At 40.2% G+C, this 25,778-nt stretch overlaps 1 protein-coding gene across 4 annotated transcripts in view; it reads right to left on the bottom strand.

Annotated features, from left to right (window-relative positions):
* The window catches only part of LOC128684335 (uncharacterized), a 149,303-nt gene that overhangs the window by 92,149 nt on the left and 31,376 nt on the right, over positions 1-25,778 (bottom strand). For all 4 annotated transcript variants that reach the window (XM_070089303.1, XM_070089297.1, XM_070089307.1 and 1 more), the window contains exon 2: positions 2,040-2,181. In XM_070089303.1, coding sequence (XP_069945404.1) covers positions 2,040-2,181 — 142 coding nt within the window. The remainder of the gene's footprint in view (positions 1-2,039; positions 2,182-25,778) is intronic.

Genomic DNA, 25,778 nt, shown 5'->3' on the forward strand with positions numbered 1-25,778 from the left:
CCTTCACAGTGTGCATAATGGAGATAAAACACCTCAATTACTGGGAGCGCTTAAAGTTCCTGAACCTGTATTCCCTGGAACACAGGCGGGAGAGATACATGATTATATACACCTGGAAAATCCTAGAGGGACTAGTACCAAACTTGCACATGAAAATCACTCACTACGAAAGCAAAAGACTTGGCAGACGATGCAACATCCCCCTAATGAAAAGCAGGGGTGTCACTAGCACGTTAAGAGACAATACAATAAGTGTCAGGGGCCTGAGACTGTTCAACTGCCTCCCAGCATACATAAGGGGGACTACCAATAGACCCCTGGCAGTCTTCAAGCTGGCACTGGACAAGTGTTACAAAAAACGCGATTCTAAAAGCTTAGAGATCTCCAGTGAATACTAGAAAGGACTGCCCTTCTAGCATCCAGCCTGTTACTGGGTTTTCGTAACAAGTAGTCAGTATCCTTGTCCAATTATCCATTAGAATTCAGTATGATTCAATAGTGCTTCAGGATTACAACTGGTAGGCTACTAACTAGAGAAATTAAAATTTAATAAATTTATTAAGTCTAGAGGTATATTATCAAATTAAATTAAATTAATCACAGTAATCAACAAAATAAGAATAATCACTTCTCTCGTGTACAATAGTATTGTGCTGAAAGCACATATCACATTTATAATTCTTAAGTACCATCTGGTACATTAACATTTAATAAGATATTAAAAATATGTACAAGTAAGTTTGAGTGTATGTGTGTAAGTGCTCTAAGTGTAGTTCGCTATGTCTCACGACTCGACTAGACTTAAACAAGTGACTGACAAAGTCCTCAAATAAACTAACTTCTTGACCAACTGGCAGTCAGAACAGTCTGCTTGAACAATAAAAAGAATGCTAAGCCCAATAGCAATATAACAAGCAACTGCGACACAGAATCAGGAACAAGGAGATAATATAACGACACTAAGTAGGGACCATCTGCAGATCCTCCACAAAAGTCTCAAAACTCCCATACTACTGAATCTAAGAAAATCCCCGACTGTGATAATACACAGATACCAGTACAAGTTAGGTCAGAAGCTACAGCTCAGGACCTGAGTTGCTCAGAGTGTCTTTGAGACACACAACCTCAGTATAACGTCGAAAATCACTAAGTCTATACAATGTTCTGTGAACAGAGTTCAACAGAACTAACAAAAATAATGAGACAGACGATCTATCCAACCACCAAGAGAGTCTAGACCAGACTGAATACTTCAGGCGAGGTGAGGACACCCCCCCCTTGATCACGTGATAGCTCCGTGGACAGCTGCAGCTCAGAAACAGAAGCCGGCAGTCTAACGAGCAAAGAGCGATAATTACAGTAGTTAGACAATCAAGACTTGAACTGAGCACATATGTTACATCCTACCTAACCAAAGGAAGCTAAGTCAAATAACAATATAAAGCAATACATTTACGATTTAGCTATTATCGCATATATGAGCAATATAAAATTATATGAAAAGGTAATAATTATATATATACATAATAATCATTGCAACCCATTTAGGGGTTGCAACAACAAGCACCTAAAGTCGGTACCTGACCAGCCGGGCTGTGGCTTGTACGTTGGATTGCGTGCAGCCAGCAGTAACAGCTTGGTTGTTCAGGCTCTGATCCACCAGGAGGCCTGGTCACAGACCGGGCAGTGGGGGCGTTGACCCCTGGAACTCTCTCCAGGTAAACTCCAGGTAAATAAGCTTTAGGCATTCTGTTTGGCTTCAAGGCAAGGCTTTCCTTGTGATTTAATTTTTTTTTTTTTGGGGGGGGGAAGGGAGAGATAGTGATTTGGAATGGGGTAATATCCCATGGACCAATGAAGTGCCGTTGTTGCCTTACTTGACACAGATCATGTATCTGGGTCATGCAGAGGTCAGTTCCAGTTTTTATGATCCATCTGGTGTGAGGAAGTAGCTGTTACACTGGTGTACCTGATGGTGAGGCAGTAGCTGTTACACTGGTGTACCTGGTGGTGAGGCAGTAGCTGTTACACTGGTGTACCTGGTGGTGAGGCAGTAGCTGGGTCTCCTGCTGCACCCGCAGCTCTGCCGGCAGGGTGTCTGGGTGGGGTGGTGGCGGGGGAGCAGTCTTGAGTCGTGGGTCCTCCCATGATGTCTGCTTCTTGATGTGATCAATAAAGTAGCTGTAATATACAAGGTAATGTAACACAAGTCTTACCCAGAATGTATCAAATACAACACAAATACAGTCTATACACTGACTACAGTTTAAGTAGTATAGTACATTTGTTCATTACCCACTTTTCTTATTGTACATATAATTGTTATTAACTGCACAAGAAATCTTAATAGTTTATGTCTAAATCTCAATTATCATTTATTATAATTGGTTTCTAGTGGCTTTATTTTGTGCCAAGCAATGTTTTATAACATGTAAACAACATTATTTTGTACTGCATAAAGACCTAAGGATTTGTAATTGAATTTGTAAAGCCTGGATAGAGCGGACCAGTGGAGGATTCTAACTTAATTTGTTTCAGAAGACCGTTCGAGTGCCGATACTGAACGAATTTGTTCCCATAAGAAATAATGTAAATTAGATTAGTCCGTTTCATACCCCCAAAAATACACTTACAAAAGCACTTCCAAAAACACACTTACATAATTGTTTGAGTTGGGAGCTGTTCGAAACTCGAGCTACCACTGTATATCTAATACAGTGGACCCCCGCATACCGTTGGCATCACATACCGTTTATTCCGCATACCGCTCACTTTAATCGCAAATATTTTGCCTCGCATACCGCTCAAAAACCCGCTCACCGCTGTTCGTCCGAGACGTGTCCAATGTGCGCCTTAGCCAGCCTCACATGTTCCGCCGGTGGCATTGTTTACCAGCCAGCCTCCGCGGTAGCATCCAAGCATACAATCGTAACATTTCGTATTATTACAGTGTTTTTGGTGATTTTATCTGGAAAATAAGTGACCATGGGCCCCAAGAAAGCTTCTAGTGCCAACCCTACAGCAATAAGGGAGAGAATTACTATAGAGATGAAGAAAAAGATCATTGATAAGTATGAAAGTGGAGTGCGTGTCTCCGAGCTGGCCAGGTTGTATAATAAACCCCAATCAACCATTGCTACTATTGGTGGTACAGCTGCTGCTGCTGCTGCACTGTCAGCTGCTGCTGCTGCTGTAGCATCATCTGCTGCTGCTGTAGCATCATCTGCTGCTGCTGTAGCACTGTCAGCTGCTGCTGCTGCTGTAGCATCGTCTGCTGCTGCTGTAGCATCGTCTGCTGCTGCTGTAGCATCGTCTGCTGCTGCTGTAGCATCGTCTGCTGCTGCTGTAGCACTGTTGTTGGTGTGGCTTATTGAGAATATACCAAGAAACAATTAACCCCAGAGGATTTGCCACCCAGGATAACCCAGAAAAGTCAGTGTCATCGAAGACTGTCTAACTTATTTCCATTGGGGTCCTTAATCTTGTCTCCCAGGATGCAACCCACACCAGTCGACTAACACCCAGGTGAACAGGGAAAAATGCCTGGAACTAGTGCTCATATTGGTGAATTTAAAGCCAGCAAAGGTTGGTTTGAGAGATTTAAGAATCGTAGTGACATACACAGTGTGATAAGGCATGTTCTGGAAGAAAATGCCAAACAGGACCTACAGTACTCAGGAGGAAAAGGCACTCCCAGGACACAGTGTCTCATCAGTCATTGCTACATCTTCAATAAAGGTAAGTGTCATTTATTCTTCATTTAGTAGACTAGTACATGCACAATATATACTGTGCATGTACTACTCTACTATTGTGCATGTATCCTTCTCTTTGTGTATAGGAAAATGTATATTTCATGTGGTAAAAATTTTTTTTTCATACTTTTGGGTGTCTTGCACGGATTAATTTGATTTCCATTATTTCTTATGGGGAAAATTCATTCGCATACCGATTATTTCGCATACCAATGAGCCCTCTTGCACGGATTAAAATCGGTATGCGGGGGTCCACTGTACAGTGGACCCTTGGTTATCAGCTGTTCCGCTTATCGGCCAACTCGGTTATTGGCTGGTTTTTCGGCTTCCAGTTATCAGCTGTTATTATGTTTATTGACTGCATGGGATGTGTCAACCCGTCGCTGCCAGCTGCTCATGCGTCAATCTGGCTTTGTCTCTGGGCGAGTGAGGAAGCTTCTGGTCATTCATCCAAACATTTCACTATAATTCATTGTTTTTCATGGTTATTGATTAAGTGCAAATGCGAAATAAGTAACCATGGCCCCCAAAGAAAGTTCCTAGTAAAGTTCCTTTGGCAAAGAAAGTGAGAACCACGATGGAATTTAAGAAAGAAGTTGTTGAAAAGTATGAGAGTGGTGTTCGAGTGCTAGAACTTGCCAGGATGAATAGGAAAAAAATCAACAATCACTTCTATCCTGGCAAAGAAAGTAGAAATCAAGGAAGCTAATGTTGCAAAAGGAGTAAATGTGCTAATAAAACAAAGGTCACCGATAATGGATGATAACTGATGCACGCATGAACAAAGATCACTTACTACTCTCAGGTGACTTCAATATAAATCTCCTGCAAGACCAGGACCCACACGTTACTGAATTCACAAACACAATGAGTAACTGTATGTTACTACCAACAGTAACAAAACCTACAAGAGTTACAGAGACTAGTGTTTCCCTACTTGACCACATCTGGACCAACACCATATCCCCTTTAAAATCAGGCATAATTACAGATAATACCACAGACCACTACCCTACTTTCCTCATAACAACTCTTGGTAAACTACCCCAAGACACTACTAAAGTCACCTTCAGACTTCACAATGAGGCAGCCATTAATAACTTCACAACAGCAATAGCAAACATTGACTGGCACACTGAGCTAGAAACCTATACAGATATTGACGAATGTATTAATAATTTTCTAAAAAAAACCCAATACCTCTATAACAAGCACTGCCCTAAAAAAACTAAACAGATGACAGCAAAGAGACTGAACAGTCCCTGGCTAACACCCAGCATTCTCAAATCCATAAATACAAAACACCAATATGAAAAACAGTACAGAATGGGTCACATAACCAGAGACCAAACAAAACGTTACTCGTCAATCCTAACCAGCCTGATAAGAAGGGCAAAAAAATTGTATTATGAGAACAGATTATCCAACTTACAAGGTGATATAAAAAAGACCTGGAAAACCCTATCAGAAATTCTGGGAACAAAAAAGATATCACGAAATAGCGAAATAAAATTAGCTAAAACAGATGAACCCCAACTCCCACCAACAGAAACAGCAAACAGACTCAATGATTTCTTCTCCACTATAGGACATAACCTTGCCAATAAAATCCCAAGCTCAGATACCCCACCAAATGACTACCTCACCGGCAACTACCCGAACACACTGTTCCTAGCTCCGACTAACCCATACGAAGTCTCCCTTATTATCAACGCACTAAAAAACAAGGCAGGAGATTTAAATACCTTACCACCCCTTATATACAAAAAAGTTTCACAAGTGCTATCACCAATCATTGCAACACTCTTTAACAAATCCATTGAATCCTCCACCTTCCCTACAGTACTCAAAATAGCAAGGGTCACCCCGATCCACAAAGGAGGAGACCAAACAGAGTTGAATAACTATAGGCCAATATCCAACTTACACCCTCTCTCAAAAATCTTCGAAAAATTAATTCATAAACGAATCTACTCCTACCTTATCTCCCAAAACATACTCAACCCCTGCCAATTTGGATTCAGGCCTAATAAAAATACTAATGATGCTATTATACACATGCTAGAACATATATACACTGCAATAGAGAAAAAAGAAGTCCCACTGGGGATCTTCATTGACTTACGTAAAGCTTTTGATACAGTTGACCATGACTTGCTCCACGTAAAATTGTCACACTATGGTATAAGAGGGCACTCCCTCAACTACCTCAAGTCTTACCTCAGCAACAGAAGCCAATATGTGTACGCAAATGGGGCAAACTCTTCTGCACAACCAATTACAGTTGGTGTCCCACAGGGAAGTGTCCTTGGCCCTCTTCTCTTTCTCCTATACATAAATGACCTTCCAAATGCTTCGCAATTACTCAAACCCACACTATTTGCAGATGACACTACATACGTCTTCTCTCACCCGAGCCCAGTCACGCTAGCCAATACTGTAAATACCGAATTACAGAAAATATCTACCTGGATGAGGACTAACAAACTTACACTAAACATTGACAAAACCTACTTCATTCAGTTTGGTAACAGAGCTACAGATGTCCCTCTTAACATAATGATAAATGGATCACCTATCACAAAACTAACAGAGGGAAAATTCTTAGGAATCCACCTTGATAATAGACTCAAATTTCATACACATATACATCAAATTTCTAAGAAAATTTCCAAGACTGTAGGCATACTATCGAAGATACGGTACTATGTTCCACAGTCAGCCCTCCTGGCCCTATATCACTCTCTTATTTACCCCTATCTCACCTATGGAATTTGTGCATGGGGCTCAACAACAATTAACCATCTCAGACCACTAATTACCCAACAAAAGGCTGCAGTTAGAATGATAACAAATTCTCACTACAGGCAGCACACTCCACCAATATTCAATACACTAAACCTACTCACCATACAAAACATCCATACTTATTACTGCACCTATTACATACAAAGATAAGAAGTTATTGTTGCTGTGGATCACCAAAAAACAATTAGCGGGAGATAGAGCTGTGGACTCTATTATTTTTGAGAAGGCAAGGCAGTTGCATGCGGATCTTATAAAGAAAATGCCCGGAACAAGTGCTGCTGTTTATGAATTTAGGACCGGCAAAGGCTGGTTTGAGAGATTTAAGAAGTGTAGTGGCATACACAGTGTGGCAAGGCATGGGGGGCTGCAAGTTCTGACAAATGTACAGCTGAAAAATTTGTGCAGGAATTCAAGGGGTATGTAGAAGCTGAAGGATTTCTCCCCCAACAAGTGTTCAATTGTTACGAAACAGGCATCTTTTGGAAGAAAATGCCAAAGAGGACCTACATTACACAGGAGGAAAAGGCACTGCCAGGACACAAGCCTATGAAAGACAGGCTTACTCTTTTGTTCTGTGCTATGCTAGTGGGGATTTCAAAGTGAAGCCTTTACTGGTGTATAACTCTGAAAATCCCAGACTGTTCAAGAAAAACGATGTTATCATGAGTAAATTGTGTGTGATGAGGAAAGCTAATAATAAGGCATGGGTCACAAGGCACATTTTCAAAGAGTGGGTCAATGATGTGTTTGGCCCGTGTGTAAAAATACCCTCTGGAACGTAAATTGCCACTCAAGTGCCTCCTGGTACTGGACAATGCTCCTGCTCATCCTCCAGACTTGGAAGACCAGTTGCTTAGGGACTTCTGTTTTATAGCAGTGAGGTTCTTGCCTCCTAACACCACTTCTCTCAGCCAGCTTATGGACCAGCAGGTCATTTCTAACTTCAAAAAACTCTACAATTAAGCAGTGTTTCAAAGGTGCTTTGAAGTGACTTGACCCTAAGAGAGTTCTGGAGGAATCACTTCAATATCCTCCGCTGCATAAGCCTTATAGTTAAAGTTTGGCAGGGAGTGACTTCCAGGACTTTGAACTCTGCTTGGAGAAAATTGTGGCCAGATTGTATCCAAGAGAGGGATTTTGAAGGGTTTAGAGCTGACCCTGAGGACCCTATGCCTGTTGTGGAATCTAGTGTGTCTTTGGGGAAGTACATGGGGTTGGAGATTAGTGGCAAGGATGTGGATGAGTTGGCGGAGGACCACAATGAAGAGCTACCACTGAAGAGCTGCAATAGCTTCATCTGGTACAGCAACAGACCACAGCTGAGGAACTTGCTTCAGAGGAGGAGGAAGAGGGAGGGAAGGCGGTGCCTTCTTCAGAGATTAAGGAGATTTGTGCAATGTGGAGTAGGGTGCAAGCTTTTGTAGAGAAATATCACCCTGACCAAGCTGAAACAAGCCATACCTGCAACATGTTCAGTGACAAAACCTTGTCCCACTTCAGGGAAATCTTAGAGACTCCAGAAACAGACCTCTTTGGACAGATATTTTGTGCGACAGGGGTGCAGTGACTCTCAAGCTGGTCCTAGTGGCATTAAAAGACAAAGAAGGGAAGTAACCCCAGAGAGGTACTTGTTACCTGAGGTTATTATGGAGGGGGATTCCCCTTCCAAACAATAACCCCAACTCCCTCTCTCCTCCTCCCTATCTTCCATAAGCCAACAAGAGTTTTCAATAAAGGTATGTAATAGTGATTTAACCCTTTGACTGTCGCAGGCCCCTTTCTGAAACTGTCATTCTATGTCGATAAATTTAAAAAAAAAAAAAAAAAAAAAAATTCTTATGAAATGATAGAGAATCTTTTCCCGATGGTAATGACACCAATCAAAATTTGGTTGAAAACTCATGGAATTACGCTCCCGCAAAGTTAGCGGTCTCGGCGACATGTGCATGTCAGCGATTTCGCTGACTTTGAGCCCTCTTTTCAGCCAATTCCGTTGTTCCAGTTGACCAAACTCATAGCTATTTCTTTAGAACTCCATTTTATCTATCAGCTGAGTACAAGAAACCGCCCATTTACCAATTTGAATTACCCAATATAGTGGTCACAAATTGGCAATTTGGCCAATTTCACGCAAAATAAAAAAGATGCCAATTTCAAAATAGGGTCCAGAATAAACAAGGTAGACATTCTTGGCACTAAAATAGCATATCCTCTGTTCATTAGTCACATCTCTAGGCCCCTCTTATATTATTATTGCTTTCTATTTTGATTTTTTATTCATACAAAAAAATACAAAATTTACTGTTATGCAGACTACTGCATTATTGTAAAAATGGTATAAATAATATCAGTGCACTAGTGAAAGAATATTAGACTCCCCAGTTGATGTGTATTGGACGTGTGGTGTGATTTGTTTACTCCTGAACATTGGTAAAAATCGAACATTTCCACTACTTTGAGCTCAGTCTCAAGGTTGTTTTCATCATCAAATTAATAAAAATCATCTCTATTTCTGTAATATGTTTTCCATTTTATCACCTAAGACCATGAAAACGCGAATACAACGATAAATACTATACGAAAATACATCTCAAACTCGGCGTTTTAATCCAAAAAAACGATCAGTTTTTTTCTCATTACACACTGTGTGCTGCAGGATTTTTTTTTATGTGGTGCACACTGACCACACAGACCCATTCTCTCACATGTGAGCCTACCAACTTTCTCCCGCTTGATTTGAAGCCTCTAGAATTATTGAGTATATATACGTCAGAAACAGTGGCGCCTAAGACATATTTATACGGCGTAAACAGTCAAAGGGTTAATTGTTCATGTATTCATTTTATTTAGTCCTCATTGTTTTGTGTAGCATGTAAAACTGTAATTAATCTTTGCAAAAACTATTTTTTGTTAATATTTTTGGGTGTCTGGAAGGGATTAATTGTACAGTGGAACCTCTGCTTACGAATTTAATTCGTTCCGTGACCTTGTTCGTATCTTGATTTGTTCATCTGCTGGGTTAATTTTCCTCATTTAAATTAAATGAAATGCTATTAATTCATTCTACTGACACAGCTAACAAGTTAAACGGCTTCTTCTCAACCATAGGATCTAATCTCGCCAATAAAATCCCACGTACTAATGCCCATGCCGGGGACTACCTAGATGGGAATTTCCCAAATTCCTTCTATCTTGTACCAACTGAGCCCACGGAAGTCACCGAGATTATAAAGACACTTAAAAATAACTCAGGGAATCTGTCTCATGTCCCACCATTATTGTACAAGCGAGCGGCCCATGTCCTTTCGCATGCTATTTCATTACTTTTTAACAAGTCACTAGAAACTAGCACCTTCCCGAAACTACTCAAGGCAGCAAGGGTTACACCAATACATAAAGGTGGTGACCCTACAGATTTAAACAACTATAGGCCAATATCAAACTTACCACTGCTATCCAAAATCTTTGAGAAACTCGTGCACAGGAGACTATATTCATTTATAACGGCACAAAACATACTCAACCCCTGCCAATTTGGATTCAGGAAAAATAAAAGCACTAATGATGCAATTATAAAAATGCTAGATCTGCTTTACACAGCATTGGAAAATAAGGAATATCCACTAGGAATTTTTATTGACCTAAGAAAAGCTTTTGACACAGTAGACCAGGGCATCCTACTCCACAAACTTGACCATTATGGTATAAGAGGCCATGCGCTTGCATATTTCAAATCTTACCTTACTAATAGGTATCAGTATGTCACCATTAAAGACACAGCATCAACAACACGGCCACTTGATACTGGAGTTTTGCAGGGAAATGTCCTTGGTCCCCTGCACTTCCTCATATACTTCAATGATCTTCTAAACGTATCCCAACACCTGAACCCCATTCTCTTTGCTGACGACACGACTTATGTCATCTCTCACCCTAATCTTGCCACCCTCAACACCATTGTTAATGAGGAGCTGCTCAAAATATCGACTTGGATGACAGCCAATAAACTTACGCTTAACACTGACAAAACCTACTATATTATGTTTGGTAGCAGAGAAGGAGTTGTGCAAATTAACATTAAGATCGACAACACTCTAATTGCCAGACATAATGAGGGCAAATTCCTAGGCCTATACCTCAACAACAACCTGAATTTCAGCACCCATATCCAACACATAACCAAAAAAGTATCCAAAACGGTTGGGATCCTCTCCAAGATATGATACTACGTGCCGCAAAATGCCCTTCTCACACTATACCACTCACTTATTTATCCATACCTCACCTATGCTATTTGTGCTTGGGGATCAACTGCAGCAACACACCTAAAGCCAATAATAACCCAACAAAAAGCCGCAGTAAGAATAATCACTAAATCCCATCCCTGGCAACACACCCCCCCACTCTTCATAGATCTAAACTTACTCCCTGTTCAGTACATCCACACTTACTTCTGTGCAATCTACATCTACAGGACCTTAAATTCCAATATTAACAACCTTGACCTAAAACACTTTCTTGATAGTTGTGACAGAACCCACAGGCATAACACCAGACACAAACATCTCTATGACATTCCCCGTGTCTGACTAAACCTTTACAAAAATTCAATGTATGTCAAAGGCCCTAAAATGTGGAACACCCTAACTGAAAACTCTAGAACTGCAGACACATTCATCACCTTCAAAACTACCATTAGAAAACATCTTATCTCCCTGATACACGTCAACTAATTACATGAATATCACCTGGTGGTTCACACTTACACTCACTCACCCATTTGACCATAAACATAAATATCAATCTCAATCTTAAAATAATGAATCCTAACTAGTCATAAGTTGGCCTGTGATACTCCAGTACTGAAACTATGTATTGTGCCAAAACAAAAGCATTCACATTGCTAAACTCACAAACTAGTATTTAGTCACTTAGCCATAATACCAACTTACCCCATAATTTGTAATATTTTAAAGTTAAGAATTAATCTAAGTCTGCCCAAAATGCCTAGCCATGCTTGGTGTTCTAGTGGCCCCCTCTGTAATTAGTATTTTACTACATGTAAACCACACAATAACCAAATTCTGAAAACTCAGCATTGTAATCCTTATAGAGAATAAACTTTGAATTGAATTGAATTGAACTGAATTGAATTCCAGGGGAATTCCTGCTGTCAGGAGGAATGTCAAAATAGTGTACTTCAATATGACGCTATTATCAGCTCTACGGCTTGTTTATCTATCACAATTCATCTAATATTACATAATATACAATGCAAATAACATAAAAACCTGATATACACTCTAGAATGGCGCGGGAGGATGGTGGTCCCAGGCATTCTCACTCAAGCTATGAAAACGTCTTCCCTTTCTTTCCACCTATACTCTTAATACTACACCTTGTCACTGAACTTACCTGCTTTAAACTCCACATCTTGTGTCTGTGCTGGCATGAATGTACACATTAAAATAACTAAGAGTGTGTTATTAGTCTTGAAGATGCCATATTTATAATGATAATAATAACACAATATTAATCAATCTGAGGTGCATTAAATATGTATAAAACATTAATATAGACATTTTGCTTAATCCATCTATGATATTTTTTCAAAATTACGTAATAAACACACTACATAACACAAACATATAAATTAACATAAATATGAGAACTTCTTCCAGTTGGCTTGACGGAGTGAACAAAAAACATTCATGCCCAGGCTGGAACAACAACAACAACAACTAGTTTGTTTACGAAACTCGCGAACCTTCTACACTCTCATTTTCTCTCTCGTTTATTCATTTAATCTTGTTTCCTCACTTCTCGCTCTACATTAAGAGTATAGATATTTTAAGGTAAGTAATGAATATCGCAGGATATCGCAGAAGAAACAACATCAGTAATAAAAGAATAACAGCAAGGACCCTAGAACTCAACTTGTCTACCCAGCAGGACGCCGGTGTATCATCAACCCCCCTCACCGCTGCCACCCAGGGAACAACAACAACAACAAACATGGCTGACTCCCCCTCCAACTCCACTCCCTTCAAAGGATTCACCCATGATTACTCAGGTATGATTATTCCTGACAATATCAAGGACTACATCGTTGCTCTAGAAAACGAAATCAAAGATATCAAAGCAACACTCGAGCGACGAGAATCCAAGATAACCAACCTCGAGAACAAGATCCAAAACCTTGAAGAGAAGATTACATCGGGAAGTGTTGACACAGAAATACTCTGAATGCAGCTATAGCCAGTCACACCGAACAAATTACTACAATAAATATGAAGGTTGAAGAAGCAATCAAGGACTGGAATCAGAACATGCACACTCGACTAAATGAATACATGTACCTTGATTTCCAAGACGACAAAACTGAACAAGATAAGTTGTCTGATGCAGTTATAATAAACAGTCCACACATTCCAAGAGACATAACACAAGCTCAGTGCAGAGAAACTGCTGTCAGGATAATACAGGACCACGTACAAGTCATCGTGCAAAACAATGAAATCAAAGAAACACGTTTGTTAGGAAAACCAGGAAGTAAACACAGTATAATGATCAGACTTCATTCATACGATAAAAGAAAGGACCTAATTAAATCAGCAATTACAATGAAAAATGGAGTGTACATAAATGAGTGTCTAACAAGAAAACGTCAAAACCTTCTGTTCAGGCTGAGAAAACTTAAACAGGAAAACAAAATACAGTGGACCCCCGCATAACGATTACCTCCGAATGTGACCAATTATGTAAGTGTATTTATGTAAGTGCGTTCGTATGTGTATGTTTGGGGGTCTGAAATGGACTAATCTACTTCACAATATTTTTTTTTTTTTTTTTTTTTTTTTTTATCACACTGGCCCGAAAAAGAAAAACTTTCACCATCATTCACTCCATCACTGTCTTGCCAGAAGGGTGCTTTACACTACAGTTTTTAAACTGCAACATTAACACCCCTCCTTCAGAGTGCAGGCACTGTACTTCCCATCTCCAGGACTCAAGTCCGGCCTGGCAGTTTCCCTGAACCCCTTCATAAATGTTACTTTGCTCACACTCCAACAGCACGTCAAGTATTAAAAACCATTTGTCTCCATTCACTCCTATCAAACACGCTCACGCATGCCTGCTGGAAGTTCAAGCCCCTCGCACACAAAACCTCCTTTACCCCCTCCCTCCAACCCTTCCTAGGCCGACCCCTACCCCGCCTTCCTTCCACTACAGACTGATACACTCTTGAAGTCATTCTGTTTCGCTCCATTCTCTCTACATGTCCGAACCACCTCAACAACCCTTCCTCAGCCCTCTGGACAACAGTTTTGGTAATCCCGCACCTCCTCCTAACTTCCAAACTACGAATTCTCTGCATTATATTCACACCACACATTGCCCTCAGACATGACATCTCCACTGCCTCCAGCCTTCTCCTCGCTGCAACATTCATCACCCACGCTTCACACCCATATAAGAGCGTTGGTAAAACTATACTCTCATACATTCCCCTCTTTGCCTCTAAGGACAAAGTTCTTTGTCTCCACAGACTCCTAAGTGCACCACTCACTCTTTTTCCCTCATCAATTCTATGATTCACCTCATCTTTCATAGACCCATCCGCTGACACGTCCACTCCCAAATATCTGAATACGTTCACCTCCTCCATACTCTCTCCCTCCAATCTGATATTCAATCTTTCATCACCTAATCTTTTTGTTATCCTCATAACCTTACTCTTTCCTGTATTCACCTTTAATTTTCTTCTTTTGCACACCCTACCAAATTCATCCACCAATTTCTGCAGCTTCTCTTCAGAATCTCCCAACAGCACAGTGTCATCAGCAAAGAGCAGCTGTGACAACTCCCACTTTGTGTGTGATTCTTTATCTTTTAACTCCACGCCTCTTGCCAAGACCCTCGCATTTACTTCTCTTACAACCCCATCTATAAATATATTAAACAACCACGGTGACATCACACATCCTTGTCTAAGGCCTACTTTTACTGGGAAAAAATTTCCCTCTTTCCTACATACTCTAACTTGAGCCTCACTATCCTCGTAAAAACTCTTCACTGCTTTCAGTAACCTACCTCCTACACCATACACTTGCAACATCTGCCACATTGCCCCCCTAGTAGTAGGTTGGTAGACAGCAACCACCCAGGGAAGTACTACCGTCCTGCCAGATGACTGTGAAACAAAAACCTGTAACTGTTTTGCATGATGGTAGGATTGCTGGTTTCTTTTTCTGTCTCATAAACACGCTAGATAACAGGGATATCTTGCTACTCCTACTTACACTTTGGTCACACTTCACAGACATGCACATGCATATATATATATACATACATCTAGGTTTTTCTCCTTTTTCTAAATAGCTCTTGTTCTTTTTTATTTCTTCTATTGTCCATGGGGAAGTGGAAAAGAATCTTTCCTCCGTAAGCCATGTGTGTCGTATGAGGCGACTAAAATGCTGGGAGCAATGGGCTAGTAACCCCTTCTCCTGTATACATTTACTAAAAAAGAGAAGAAAAACAATATTTCTTATGGGAACAAATTCGGTCGGTACTGGCACCTGAACATACTTCTGGAGTGAAAAAATATCGTTAACCGGGGGTCCACTGTACATCAGTGTTTCACGCGAGATGGGAAAATACTAGTAAGGAAAACATCAACAGGACAACAATATACTATCTCAAACGAACACGATTTCTCTACCTTCCTTAGAAAAGCTGTCATTTCTGTAACAGATTAGATAAGTGACCTTAATACATATATACGTGTGGTGCATATAGTGTACCTTACTATTATATTGTGCATTATTATTTTTATTATTTTTTCATCACAAGCTAATGCTAACTACCTCCAATACTTTTTTACTTCTTTCTTACTGCTATTAATTGCTCATAATTTTATGTTACAAGTCAAATCTTACTCCAAATTAATATTATTCATTGTTCTTACCTGTCCATTTAATTTTGTTTACCACTACTTGTTTTTTTAGTCACTTTTTATTGTGTGTGCAATTAGTGTATATTCCAATTACTTTTTTGCAAGTACCAAAACTATCTTTTGCTAGCTAGTACCAACTACCTCATTTTTTTTTTACTTTTTATTGTGCAATAAACTGCTCAACTTATTTAATATTACAAATCAGATCTTACTCCTAAACCAATATTATTTCATAGTGACTATCTGTCCATTTAACTTGTTTACCATTACTTAATTGTAGTCCCTTATATATTTTAGCTTTATATAACTACCTTAGCTCATATATTCACAATTGTTAAAATAATCAAGGTGCTATTCTCAGGTGCTAAAGTTAATAAGTTCACTATTTTGCCATTATACTCCAAAGCTCATTTATTTGATTACCACTTTATTGTTCACCACAACTTATATTAGTCCCTTTTATATTATAATTTTATATTATAATTCTAACTTTAAAGAATTACCTTTAAGGTACTACCTACTATCATATTCCCAAGCTCCATTATTTGATCATCACTTTATTTGTTCACCACAAATTATTTTAGTCCCCTTTTATATTGTCTCCTTTATTTTAGCTTTAAAAAACTACCTTAGCTCATTATTTTTACATTTGTTAAATAATTCAGGTGCTATTTTTTTTTAGCTTTAGAATATTTACTTTATTTTTTACTTAATTCTAACTATAGATTCACTACAAATCTTATGATTACAAGCATTGATCCTGATACCAACCTCTTATTTAATGACTTAAATGATTTATTTATTTATTTATTTATTTATTTATTTCCAATTTGTGCACACATACAGAGGTACAAAAAAAATACAGATAAGAGCAGTATGCCAACAGTTACTGTAATTACTACACAGCAGAACAATCAAAGGCACTTCTCAGAGCCAACAACAACATAACTATCTTTAACTACAATATCAGATCTTTAAGCAAGCATTATGATGACCTCCTAGCATTACTAAATTCCTTGCATGCCAATATGTCCATCATTACACTAACTGAAACCTGGCTAAAGCCTGATACTACAGATGTCTATGCCATTCCTGGTTACACAGCCATACACAAATGTAGGCCAGACCAACAAGGGGGTGGCACTGCTATATACTACTCAGACCAACTAGAATGTATCACTAATACTTGCACAAGGGATGAACATGGGGAATATATAATAGCTAAATTCAAATCCAAATACCTACAAAAGCCTCTCACAGTGATAAACATCTACAGAGTTCCACAATCAAACATTAGCCAATTTAGTCAAAACCTAGGAAGTATGATAACTGATGCACGCATGAACAAAGATCACTTACTACTCTCAGGTGACTTCAATATAAATCTCCTGCAAGACCAGGACCCACACGTTACTGAATTCACAAACACAATGAGTAACTGCATGTTGCTACCAACAGTAACAAAACCTACAAGAGTTACAGAGACTAGTGTTTCCCTACTTGACCACATCTGGACCAACACCATATCCCCTTTAAAATCAGGCATAATTACAGATAATACCACAGACCACTACCCTACTTTCCTCATAACAACTCTTGGTAAAATACCCCAAGACACTACTAAAGTCACCTTCAGACTTCACAATGAGGCAGCCATTAATAACTTCACAACAGCAGTAACAAACATTGACTGGCACACTGAGCTAGAAATCTATACAGATATTGACGAATGTTTTAATAATTTTCTAAAAAAGACCCAATACCTTTATAACAAGCACTGCCCTAAAAAAACTAAACGGATGACAGCTAAGAGACTGAACAGTCCCTGGCTAACACCCAGCATTCTCAAATCCATAAATACAAAACACCGACATGAAAAGCAGTACAGAATGGGTCACATAACCAGAGACCAAACAAAACGTTACTCGTCAATCCTAACCAGCCTGATAAGAAGGGCAAAAAAATTGTATTATGAGAACAGATTATCCAACTTACGAGGTGATATAAAAAAGACCTGGAAGACCCTATCAGAAATTCTGGGAACAAAAAAGATATCACGACATAGCGAAATAAAATTAGCAAAATCAGATGAACCCCAACTCCCACCAACAGAAACAGCAAACAGACTCAATGATTTCTTCTCCACTATAGGTCAAAACCTTGCCAATAAAATCCCAAGCTCAGATACCCCACCAAATGACTACCTCACTGGCAACTACCCGAACACACTGTTCCTAGCTCTGACTAACCCATACGAAGTCTCCCTTATTATCAACGCACTGAAAAACAAGGCAGGAGATTTAAATACCTTACCACCCTTTATATACAAAAAAGTGTCACAAGTACTATCACCAATCATTGCAACACTCTTTAACAAATCCATTGAATCCTCCACCTTCCCTACAGTTCTCAAAATAGCAATGGTCACCCCGATCCATAAAGGAAGAGACCAAACAGAGTTGAATAACTACAGGCCAATATCCAATTTACACCCTCTCTCAAAAATCTTCGAAAAATTAATTCATAAACGAATCTACTCCTACCTCATCTCCCAAAACATTCTCAACCCCTGCCAATTTGGATTCAGGCCTAATAAAAATACTAATGATGCTATTATACACATGCTAGAACATATATACACTGCAATAGAGAAAAAAGAAGTCCCACTGGGGATCTTCATTGACTTACGTAAAGCTTTTGATACAGTTGACCATGACTTGCTCCACGTAAAATTGTCACACTATGGTATTAGAGGGCACTCCCTCAACTACCTCAAGTCTTACCTCAGCAACAGAAGCCAATATGTGTACCTCTGTATGCGTGCTCAAATTGTAATAAATAAATAAATAAATAAAATGGGGCAAGCTCTTCCGCACAACCAATTACAGTTGGTGTCCCACAGGGAAGTGTCCTTGGCCCTCTTCTCTTTCTCCTATACATAAATGACCTACCAAATGCTTCGCAATTACTCAAACCCACACATTTTGCAGATGACACTACATACATCTTCTCTCACCCGAGCCCAGTCACGCTAGCCAATACTGTAAACACCGAATTACAGAAAATATCTACCTGGATGAGGACTAACAAACTTACACTAAACATTGACAAAACCTACTTCATTCAGTTTGGTAACAGAGCTACAGATGTACCTCTTAACATAATGATAAACGGATCACCTATCACAAAGCTAACAGAGGGAAAATTCTTAGGAATCCACCTCAATAATAGACTCAAATTTCATACACATATACAACAAATTTCTAAGAAAATTTCCAAGACTGTAGGCATACTATCGAAGATACAGTACTATATTCCACAGTCAGACCTCCTGGCCCTTTATCACTCTCTTATTTACCCCTGTCTCACCTATGGAATTTGTGCATGGGGCTCAACAACAATTAACCATCTCAGACCACTAATTACCCAACAAAAGGCTGCAGTTAGAATGATAACAAATTCTCACTACAGGCAACACACTCCACCAATATTCAAAACACTCAACCTACTTCACCATACAAAACATCCATACTTATTATTGCACCTATTACATACATAGAACACTTAACTCTGATATTAACCCTCCCCTCAAACATCTCCTTGCCAACCTCAACAGAACACATGACCATAACACAAGGCACAGATCACTCTTTGATGTTCCTCGTGTCCATCTCACGCTATGCAAAAACTCAATGCACATAAAATGCCCTAAAATCTGGAATTCATTACCTGTAAATATAAAAGAAACACTACCTGTTTATAAATTCAAGTCTCTTCTCAAAGTTCACTTACTCACTCAAAACCAAATAAATACTGAATAACTGAACCTTATAAATTGTATATCCAAAATGTTACTCACAATTATATCACATAAATGTTAAACCTAGGACCCAATCTAACTTTGTTATTTTTTTAAATACACTACCTAACAGAATACTCCATTCTACTGAATGAACAGCAATGCAAGCAACCATATGACCTGTCTTTGTAATACTCATTTGTGCTTTATAGTTACCTGTTTACAATAATGTCTAGTCACTAATTTCATCATTGCTTAGTTAATCTAAAGTTAATTTTAAGCCAGCCCATAATGCTATGCATATAAGTGGCTTTGGCATGCTGCTCTTACCTGTATTTGTTTTGTACCTCTGTATGTATGCTAAAATTTCTAAATAAATAAAAATAAATAAATAAAAAATGAATACTGGAGTTTACCTGGAAAGAGTTCCTGGGGTCAACACCCCCTCGGCCCGGTCTGTGACCAGGCCTCCTGGTGGATCAGAGCCTGATCAACCAGGCTGTTACTGCTGGCTGCACGCAAACCAACGTATGAGCCACAGCCCGGCTGGTCAGGTACCGACTTTAGGTGCTTGTCCAGTGCCAGCTTGAAGACTGCCAGGGGTCTATTGGTAATCCCCCTTATGTATGCTGGGAGGCAGTTGAACAGTCTTGGGCCCCTGACACTTATTGTATGGTCTCTTAACGTGCTAGTGACACCCCTGCTTTTCATTGGGGGATGTTGCATCATCTGCCAAGTCTTCTGCTTTCGTTGTGAGTGATTTTCGTGTGCAAGTTCGGTACTAGTCCCTCTAGGATTTTCCAGGTGTATATAATCATGTATCTCTCCCGCCTGCGTTCCAGGGAATACTGGTTCAGGAACTTCAAGCGCTCTCAGTAATTGAGGTGTTTTATCTCCGTTATGCGCGCCGTTTAAGTTCTCTGTACATTTTCTAGGTCAGCAATTTCACCTGCCTTGAAAGGTGCTGTTAGTGTGCAGCAATATTCCAGCCTAGATAGAACAAGTGACCTGAAGAGTGTCATCACGGGCTTGGCATTCCTTGTTTTGAAGGTTCTCATTATCCATCCTGTCATTTTTCTAGCAGATGCGATTGATACAATGTTATGGTCCTTGAAGGTGAGATCCTCCGACATGATCACTCCCAGGTCTTTGACGTTGGTGTTTCGCTCTATTTTGTGGCCAGAATTAATTTTGTACTCTGAAGAAGTTTTAATTTCCTCGTGTTTACCATATCTGAGTAATTGAAATTTCTCATTGTTGAACTTCATATTATTTTCTGCAGCCCACTGAAAGATTTGGTTGATGTCCGCCTGGAGCCTTGCAGTGTCTGCAATGGAAGACACTGTCATGCAGATTCGGGTGTCATCTGCAAAGGAAGACATGGTGCTGTGGCTGACATCCTTGTCTATGTCACATATGAGGATGAGAAACAAGATGGGAGCAAGTACTGTGCCTTGTGGAACAGAGCTTTTCACCGTGGCTGCCTCGGACTTTACTCTGTTGACTACTCTTTGTGTTCTGTTTGTGAGGAAATTATAGATCCATCTACCAACGTTTCCGGTCATTCCTTTAGCACGCATTTTGTGTGCTATTACGCCATGGTCACACTTGTCGAAGGCTTTTGCAAAGTCTGTATATATTACATCTGCATTCTTTTTGTCTTCTAATGCATCTAGGACCTTGTCGTAGTAATCCAATAGTTGAGACAGACAGGAGTGACCTGTTCTAAACCCATGTTGCCCTGGGTTGTGTAACTGATGGGTTCCTAGATGGGTGGCGATCTTGCTTCTTAGGACCCTTTCAAAGATTTTTATGATATGGGATGTTAGTGCTATCGGTCTGTAGTTCTTTGCTATTGCTTTACTGCCCCCTTTATGGAGTGGGGCTATGTCTGTTGTTTTTAGTAACTGTGGGACGACCCCCGTGTCCATGCTCCCTCTCCATAGGATGGTAAAAGCTCGTGATAGGGGCTTCTTGCAGTTTTTGATGAACATGGAGTTCCATGAGTCTGGCCCTGGGGCAGAGTGCATGGGCATGTCATTTATCGCCTGTTCGAAGTCATTTGGGGTCAGGATAACATCGGATAGGTTTGTGTTAACCAAATTCTGTGGCTCTCTCATAAAAAATTAATTTTGATCTTCGACTATCAGTCTGGTTAGCGGCTTGCTAAAAACTGAGTCATAATGGGACTTGAGTAGCTCACTCATTTCCTTGCTGTCATCTGTGTAGGGCCCATCTTGTTTAAGTAGGGGCCCAATACTGGACGTTGTTCTCAACTTAGATTTGGCATAGGAAAAGAAATACTTTGGGTTTCTTTCGATTTCATTTATGGCTTTTAGTTCTTCCCGCGATTCTTGACTCCTATAAGATTCCTTTAGCTTAAGTTCGATGTTTGCTATTTCTCGGACCAGTGACTCCGTACACATTTCAGATATACAGTGGACCCCCGCATAATGATCACCTCCAAATGCGACCAATTATGTAAGTGTATTTATGTGAGTGAGTTTGTACATGTATGTTTGGGGGTCTGAAATGGACTAATCTAATTCACAATATTCCTTATGGGAACAAATTCGGTCAATACTGGCACCTGAACATACTTCTGGAGTGAAAAAATATCATTAACCGGGGGTCCACTGTATTGGCCTCTTTTAGCCGCTCTGTTATTCTTTTCCGTCGCCTGTAAAGGGAGCGCCTGTCTCTTTCTATTTTACATCTACTCCTCTTTTTTTTAGAGGAATAAGCCTTGTGCATACATCGAGTGCCACCGAGTTAATCTGTTCTGGGCATAAGTTGGGGTCTGTGTTGCTTAGTCTATCTTCCCAGCTTATATCGGTTAGGACTTGGTTTACTTGGTCCCACTTTTGTTTTTGTTATTGAAGTTGAATTTAGTGAATGCTCCCTCGTGACTAATCTCATTATGTCGGTCTGGGGCTCCGCTCATACATGTCTGAACCTCGATTATGTTGTGATCTGGGTATATTGTTTTTGATATGGTGACATTTCGTATCAGATCATCATTGTTAGTGAAGATGAGGTTTAGTGTATTTTCCAGTCTAGTAGGCTCTATTATTTGCTGGTTTAAATTGAATTTTGTACAGAGATTTAAAAGCTCGAGTGTGTGTGAGTTTTCATCAGAGCTGCCTCCTGGTATTATCACTGCAACAACATTATTTGCTATATTCCTCCATTTTAGGTGCCTTAAGTTGAAATCCCCCAGGAGCAAGCTGTTGGGGGCAAGAGCTGGCAGATTTTCCAGACAGTGGTCAATTGTTAACAGCTGTTCCTGGAATTGCTGGGACATTGCATCCGGAGGCTTGTAGACTACCACAATGACTAGGTTTTGGTTCTCAATCTTTACTGCTAAAACTTCCACTACATCATTTGAGGCATAAGATAAGATAAGAGATAAGATAAGATTTCGTTCGGATTTTTAACCCCAGAGGGTTAGCCACCCAGGATAACCCAAGAAAGTCAGTGCATCATCGAGGACTGTCTAACTTATTTCCATTGGGGTCCTTAATCTTGTCCCCCAGGATGCGACCCACACCAGTCGACAAACACCCAGGTACCTATTTGCTGCTAGGTGAACAGGACAACAGGTGTAAGGAAACATATCGAATGTTTCCACCCACCGGGAATCGAACCCGGGCCCTCCGTGTGTGAAACGGGAGCTTTAGCCACCAGGCCACTGGGCCACCACGACGCCACCGGGCCACCGGGCATTAAGCAGTTCTGTGCAAACAAGTGACTCTGCGATGTACAGGTCAACCCTCCCCCCCCCCTTTTGCCTGTTCGCTCTGTTGCATCTGTATAGGTTGTAACCTGGGATCCATATTTCGTTGTCCAAGTGATCCTTTATGTGGGTCTTTGTGAAAGCCGCAAACATTGCATTTGCCTCGGCAAGCAGTCCATGAATGAAAGGTATTTTGTTGTTCGTTGCTGGCTTTAGACCCTGTATATTTGCAAAGAAGAATGTCATCGGACTGGTGGTATTGTTGGTACTGGCGGGGGGACTTTTTTTCTGGCATTAGTATCTGTATCTGTTGGTTTGGAGTGGAAGCCATCGACTGTGGTTCCACTCCAGGAATGACTGGATTTGGTGTATGATTTCCGCCATTTCCTGCCAGTTTTTTTTCTTCCTGGCACTAAAAAACCTCTCCCTCTTGAGTGGCTGTGGCTACCCAGGTTTTCCCATGGCCTGGATGTTTTGTATCTTTTTGTCCCCTTTAGATGGTGTGCCTGGAAATTTAAGTTATAGCACAGTCTTTCCTGTACTGAAGAGGGACACATTTCAGGGTGAAAAAGCTTACAGGAAGGGAGTTTGCATTTTCCTGTTGTCGTATGGGCCCGGCATTTTCTAGGGTGGTCATAGTTGCACTTCACATCTGTTTTTCCAGATTTCCCATGCCTCTAGACACCAAGTGCATAGTGTGTGCACAGGCTTGGTTTCCGTTTGCCTTGGGTTTCTGTGACTGTATTCCCTGTCGGTGCATGTTTACCTGTCTTATTCGTATCCTCACTAGCGCCAACAATGTGAGGTAATATATCCTCACTATTGCTAGTGGAGTCCTCTTGTTTGCTATTTCCTGTTGTATTACTAGCTGTAATATTGGTTTTATCTTGTCCTTGACTACACTTGTTTCCCCACTACAGCTCCTGTCTCCCATGAGGTCATTTATATGCATTCCCTCCTGCGTATATTTCCTATATATTATTATATTATATTTTATTATTATTATTATTATTAGTATTCAGATATTTGGGAGTGGACGTGTCAGCGGATGGGTCTATGAAAGATGAGGTGAATCATAGAATTGATGAGGGAAAAAGAGTGAGTGGTGCACTTAGGAGTCTGTGGAGACAAAGAACTTTGTCCTTGGAGGCAAAGAGGGGAATGTATGAGAGTATAGTTTTACCAACGCTCTTATATGGGTGTGAAGCGTGGGTGATGAATGTTGCAGCGAGGAGAAGGCTGGAGGCAGTGGAGATGTCATGTCTGAGGGCAATGTGTGGTGTGAATATAATGCAGAGAATTCGTAGTTTGGAAGTTAGGAGGAGGTGCGGGATTGCCAAAACTGTTGTCCAGAGGGCTGAGGAAGGGTTGTTGAGGTGGTTCGGACATGTAGAGAGAATGGAGCGAAACAGAATGACTTCAAGAGTGTATCAGTCTGTAGTGGAAGGAAGGCGGGGTAGGGGTCGGCCTAGGAAAGGTTGGAGGGAGGGGGTAAAGAAGGTTTTGTGTGCGAGGGGCTTGGACTTCCAGCAGGCATGCATGAGCGTGTTTGATAGGAGTGAATGGAGACAAATGGTTTTTAATACTTGACGTGCTGTTGGAGTGTGAGCAAAGTAACATTTATGAAGGGATTCAGGGAAACCGGCAGGCCGGACTTGAGTCCTGGAGATGGGAAGTACAGTGCCTGCACTCTGAAGGAGGGGTGTTAATGTTGCAGTTTAAAAACTGTAGTGTAAAGCACCCTTCTGGCAAGACAGTGATGGAGTGAATGATGGTGAAAGTTTTTCTTTTTCGGGCCACCCTGCCTTGGTGGGAATCGGCCAGTGTGATAATAAAAAAATAAATAATAATTATTATTAGTAGTAGTATGTGCGTATTATTGTAATAATTATTATTATTATTATTAATTTAGTTAACTGGAGTACAGATCCAATTCTCCAGATCAATTCGCCCTTTTGGGCAGTTCCTTGATGAGGACCCTCATCAAGGAACTGCCCAAAAGCGCGAATTTCGCATCCTGAAATTTTGTTCGTATCCAGATGCAAAAAATCGTCCAAATGACTTCGTATCCTGGAAAATTTGAATGGTGGGGCTTTTGTAAGTCGAGGTTCCACTGCATTTACATTAATTCTTATGGGAAATATTATTTCAGTTTTCAGCCATCCTTCTGAAATGGATCACGGCCGATAACCAAGGGTCCACTGTATAACAATGCAATGACAATTTATAGTTATACATTGAAAATAATGGAGTTAAGAGTACAATTTTATCAGTGGATTTAGAAAATACTGAAAGTCTAGTACAGTGGACCCCCGAGTTTCGTGATTAATCCGTTCCAGAGAGCCTGCCGAAAGTCGAAAATCACGAAACTTGAAACCATTTTCCCCATAAGAAATAATGGAAATAAAATTAATCCGTTCCAGACACCCAAAAATATTAAAATAAAATATTTTTTAAATAAAATAAAGATTTACATAGTGAAATCAATGACAAATCAAGTACATACATATAAAAAATGATAATAACATTACACTTACCTTTACTGAAGACTTCTGGGTGGATGGAAGACGGGAGGAGGGGATAGGAGGAAGGTGTACACTATTGTTTGGAAGGAGAATCTCCTTCCATTAGGACTTTAGGTAGCAAGTCCTTATCTGGGGTTACTTCCCTTCTTCTTTTAATGCCACTGGGAACAACTTGAGAGTCACTGGACCCCTGTCGCAC

The sequence above is a fragment of the Cherax quadricarinatus genome, chromosome 2 (genome assembly GCF_038502225.1).
Source record: "Cherax quadricarinatus isolate ZL_2023a chromosome 2, ASM3850222v1, whole genome shotgun sequence".
Taxonomy (NCBI): Eukaryota; Metazoa; Arthropoda; class Malacostraca; order Decapoda; family Parastacidae; genus Cherax; species Cherax quadricarinatus.